The 5747-nt window shown below is 30.7% G+C and overlaps 1 protein-coding gene across 1 annotated transcript; it reads right to left on the reverse strand.

The window, feature by feature from the left end:
- Positions 1–2521: 2521 nt before the first annotated feature.
- On the reverse strand, positions 2522–5439 carry LOC126891561 (uncharacterized). Its single transcript, XM_050660739.1, has 2 exons — positions 5250–5439; positions 2522–5174 (listed from the first exon to the last, which is right to left on the reverse strand). Exon 2 carries the CDS (start codon positions 5024–5026, stop codon positions 2522–2524), a length of 2505 nt encoding a protein of 834 aa, XP_050516696.1. The 5' UTR covers positions 5027–5174; positions 5250–5439.
- Between the last annotated feature and the right edge of the window lie 308 nt (positions 5440–5747).

Here is a 5747-nt window from a genome sequence, read left to right on the forward strand (position 1 = left end):
CAGGTATCAAATGGAAGAGCATGAGCTATATTTTCAACTTGGTTTAAAAAAAGCGAATAAAAAAGGCATTTATTAATAATAAATAATTATGATAAAGTATCGTAAATCTTTCCTTATAAAGTTTTTGAATAAATTTCTCCAAAAAAATTAACTTTTTTACCGTGTTTTAATTGCACAACTACGAAGTAATGTTATTTATATCATATTTGATAAAAAATTGTAATAAATATATATAATTTCTTATATAACACAATAAAAAGTTTATAAGGGAAGATTTACGATACTTTTGCATAATTATTTATTACTAATAAATGCATTTTTTATTCGCTTTTTTTAAACTAAGTTGAAAATATAGCTCATGCTCTTTCATTTGACACCTGTGGAATGGTTCTAATGTGATTTTTTTCTGACTTATGTTATTGCAAAAAAAATGCTCTCTGGAATAAACAATTTGAATAAAATTTAAACAATTGAATGAATCGCTTTGAAATTTTTATCACATATTAAGCACCAAAAAACCCTTATATGACAAAAATTTCAAAGCTGTACACTAATTTTTACAATAGATATTGCAAAATTATTTTTTTTTGCAATTCCGACCTTTTTTTGCAATTATATTACCAATAAGTGACGCTTTTTCCATAATCTCAAAGATATTAGTACTAAAAAAACCATAAGTTTCACTGTTTTCCATTGATTTGAAAAAAAAGGGAAAAATGCCTTTTTTGACACTTAATTGTTTAAAAATAAAAATGGCCGCCAGATCCTACGCAGGAAATAGTTAGAATTTGCTCTTATAGGTATTACTTGTCGACAAAAACGCTTCAGTAGCCTGGCTGCTCGAGTGTCATGGAAAAAACCTTAATACCCTGGACTAAAAGTAAACTATTTTGAAATGATCGTAAATACGTTAAATATGATGTCTTCATGTTGCCAGAACACTTTTTTTTTAAGCAGACTTTATTTGACCAGTATTTAAGCGAATAATTAAAAAAATTAAACAGAAATTTTTAGGATAAAAACAAAAAATAGCTTGAAACTAAGTATTAGGTACTTAAGACGTCATAAATATTTTAATGTTTTGTTAAAAAAAACAATAAAATTAGTAGTGAGTATTCTCTGTTTGAACTTTGACCACTGCTTGTAAAGGTCTTGGAATCCTCCAAATTAAATCTTGAATATAATACACTGAACCAAAAAAGTATGTAAATATAATGAAAAAAACATTGATTCAAAAACGGGGAGCATTAATTTTCGTCCAAAGATCAGTATCATTGGTCCAATGTAAGTAGATACATTAACTAATGCCCAAAAACATTAATTTTTATGAATTAGTACGTTCATTCAATGTACTTTCTAGTTAAGAATCAATGTATCGGTACATTGAATCAATGGATCGGTACATTGAATCAATGGATCAGTACAATAATTCTTAACTAGAAAGTACATTGAACCAACGTACTAATTCATAAAATTAATGTTTTTGAGCATTAGTTAATGTATCTACTTACATTGGACCAACGATACTGATCACTAGACGAAAACTAATGCTCCCCGTTTTTGAATCAATGTTTTTTTCATTATATTTACGTACTTTTTTGGTTAAGTGAATGGAATCTTCATGTATATTTGTATATAACATACAAATAGTTAATAAGTAAACAAAATGACGATTTAATATCTACATAAATATTTCAAATATAGGTTGAAGCAACGATTTTTTGCCGATTCTCAAACTAATGTTAAGTATTATCTATAAGTTTAAAGAAAAAAAACAATAATTTTTAATTAACACAAACAACTTTTTATAATGTAATTTGGAAAAAACTGAATAACTAAATATAACAGAAATTGATTCTTCTTATAAAATATATAATATATATATATATATATATATATATATATATATATATATATATATATATATATATATATAGAAAAGGAAAAGAAGTCTTTGCTGACAACGTAGAAAACGGAATTCTGAGGTTATTGGGATATGCAGCGGTGAAATAAGTGTACTCTTTTAACTAAGTTTCAAGCTTTCGAAAATGTTTATTTTCATCATCAGGAATAACTGAAATAAAGTGCTACTGTTAGTACAGCATCCTCGAAAACATACAGTACAAGGTGTAAAGGTTTAAAAACTTACGTTATTGAGATTTGCTTTCCGTGGATGTTATACTCACAGGTGACAAATTCACGCACCACTCATTGATTGAGTCAAATATTAAAAAATACATGGTGTAAAAGACCAAATTGACAAATTATTTTCTACACTAACACATAAGAAAAAGACAATTAAAAAGGTTTACATGCCACGTGTGCCGGCAAGTGTGAAATGTGAGGTTAGAAGTCAATGTCATTCCTGGACATACGCAAATGACACCACTTCTTCTTTTTTCTTTGTCTTATGTAGTACTAATACTTTAAGAATACACATCAAAAATTTACCAGTTTTGTTTGAAGTTAAAAACCAAAATTATAAATAATTTACATTTCAATGTACTGAAAGCTGGACACTTTACAATGAATCAGTTGATAAGACATCATTGAAATGAGGATAGTTGTCTAAACATAATAGATATGAGTAAATAGAGCTTAATTGATTTATGTCACTCCTTTTGTTCATTGCATTAGAATTCTGCGAAATGAAAGCCATCTCTAAGAACAGTCTTTTAGTATAGTTGGATTCAGAAGCTAAAACTCTGACCGATTCGTAATTCATTTTGTGATGTTCTTTATTAACATGTTCGGCAAGAGCAGATCTTTCAGGATATAATCTGCTATCACTGCGGTGACTAACTAAACGACTACCTAAATTGCGTGCGGTTTGTCCAACATATACCAAATTACAGTTGTTACAGGGAATCTGGTAGACAACGTTAGAACAATCCCTAATGTCACTCTTGTCCTTAACCTTTGAAAATATAGATCGTGAAGTTAAAGATGTTTTAAAGGCTATTTTCAAGTTAGGGATGTCTTTAAACAGTCTAGCCAGTCTGGGTGTTATGCCTTTCACGTATTTTAAAGAAGTATATAAACAATTGGCATTTTGTTCTCCGCTTGTAACAGTAATTTGCAACTCATCATTATGGCGTATTATGTCAGGGGTCAAACTGAATAATATCTTGGTGACTAGGTGTTTTGGATAAGAGTTGTCGATAAAAAGGTTAGACAGGATTCTCAGGTTCTTCTGATGGCAAGAAGGATCACTGATAGCTATGATTCTAGCCTTCATTTGCTTAATCAAGTTGATTTTTATTGAGTGTCGATGATATAACCAATAGTTAAGAAAACGTCCAGAACTATGAGGTTTTCTATGCCAGTCAATTCTCAGGGAGTTGTTATGGGTTCTAATGAACCGGGTATCAAGAAAGGGGACTGAGCATAGATCATCCTCATGTTCAATTGTGAACTGTAATAGAGGGTCATAACTATTGAATACTTGCAAAATTTCAGCTGATCTATTGCTAGGAATAGCGAGGATTAAGTCATCCACATACTTTTTAACAAAAGGAATATAGAAGGACAATTCTGGGATCACCATATCCAGTAAATGATCCATCACATAACAGGCCAGAATGGGAGAGATAGTACCTCCCATAGGAGTCCCTTGTGTTTGTCTAAACACAGTATTATTAAATGTGAAATAGGTGTTATTAAAAAGAAAGGAGATGAGTTTTTTGAAAGATTCCAAGCTAATATTGCAATGAGAACTAATAAAATTCCAATTGTTTTCAACAGCTATTAAGGCTGCATCTAGATGTACATTAGTGAACAAAGAGACTACATCCAGACTGATAAGAACATAGCCCTCAGGTAACTGATAGTTGTTAAAACTGTTAAAGACATCAAAAGAACTTTTTACGTCATATTCATTAGAGACATATGCATTGGTCAAAATCTCAGTCAAAAAAGATGCTAATAAATTAGTAGGTGAACCAATGCATGCAACAATGGGACGTACCGAAAGCTGTGGTTTATGAATCTTAGGTAAAGCGTAAAACTTGGGTATGACACCCTTATACCCTGTTAATTTTTTCTTTGTATCATCATCTATTTGTCCCAAACTGCATAATTCCTTGATGAGGTTATTGCATTTAGTTTGAACAGTATTAGTTGGATCTCTGTTCAATCTCTCATATATGTTATCAGAATTTAGCAATTCGAGACATAGATCTAAGTATCTCTGCTTCTCCAGAACTACAGTTACATTACATTTGTCAGAAGGCATGACAATAATGTTAGTGTTTTCACTAAGAAACTTACGAGTTTTATGTAACATAGCTCTGTAGAAGTTAAAGCTACTCTTACTGTTATTTTTATGTACATAATCAGTAATGATGTACGTAGATTTAGCTACTAGTACGTCCCTCAGTTGTGCATCCGTGACAGAGTGCATAATTGTTTCAACGTCAGCCAACATATCCCTGATAGGGATATCTTTCCCTACAATAGGTTCTATACTGAACTTTGGACCCAAAGACAAAAATCTAGAAATATCATCGGGCAAGGTTACATTGGAGAGGTTCTTAATCCAACCCGGTTTTGTCTTTAGTTTCAAGTTCAGTTCTTGATTAAATAATCTATTATATTTGTTAGTATTTACTAATTTGGTTTTATGAAAAGTTTTGTTATATAAAACTTGTTGTTTACTAGAAAAGTTGTTAAAAATGAATTCAGAAGTAAAGTCAATGATGTCTCTTTTGAGTTTAGATAAATTAGACTCTAAATTGTTAATGACTTTAATGCAATTAGAAATTTCTAAATTCAAAATTCTGTTTTCTAACCTGGTAAATTGTAAAGCATCCTTGTTCGACTGGATGTCCTGTCTTTGTAATAATTTAGTGATGGATGAAGTGGAGTGTATGATGTGTGTAGGTGAAATGTTTGATGATCTACATCTTAATAAAAAACATCTTTTATTGTATTCTCTTGCCAATTTTTGTTTAGTCTTTGACCAATCCTTGAGTGCCCGTACAGCGAGGTCACCATAGCGATATGCGATGTTCTGATAAAATCCCATGCCTTAAAAAGAAAAGGAAAAGAAGTCTTTGCTGACAACGTAGAAAACGGAATTCTGAGGTTATTGGGATATGCAGCGGTGAAATAAGTGTACTCTTTTAACTAAGTTTCAAGCTTTCGAAAATGTTTATTTTCATCATCAGGAATAACTGAAATAAAGTGCTACTGTTAGTACAGCATCCTCGAAAACATACAGTACAAGGTGTAAAGGTTTAAAAACTTACGTTATTGAGATTTGCTTTCCGTGGATGTTATACTCACAGGTGACAAATTCACGCACCACTCATTGATTGAGTCAAATATTAAAAAATACATGGTGTAAAAGACCAAATTGACAAATTATTTTCTACACTAACACATAAGAAAAAGACAATTAAAAAGGTTTACATGCCACGTGTGCCGGCAAGTGTGAAATGTGAGGTTAGAAGTCAATGTCATTCCTGGACATACGCAAATGACACCACTTCTTCTTTTTTCTTTGTCTTATGTAGTACTAATACTTTAAGAATACACATCAAAAATTTACCTGAGTTTTGTTTGAAGTTAAAAACCAAAATTATAAATAATTTACATTTCAATGTACTGAAAGCTGGACACTTTACAATGAATCAGTTGATAAGACATCATTGAAATGAGGATAGTTGTCTAAACATAATAGATATGAGTAAATAGAGCTTAATTGATTTATGTCACTCCTTTTGTTCATTGCATTAGAATTCTGC

This window comes from Diabrotica virgifera, chromosome 1 (genome assembly GCF_917563875.1).
Source record: "Diabrotica virgifera virgifera chromosome 1, PGI_DIABVI_V3a".
Lineage (NCBI taxonomy): Eukaryota > Metazoa > Arthropoda > Insecta > Coleoptera > Chrysomelidae > Diabrotica > Diabrotica virgifera.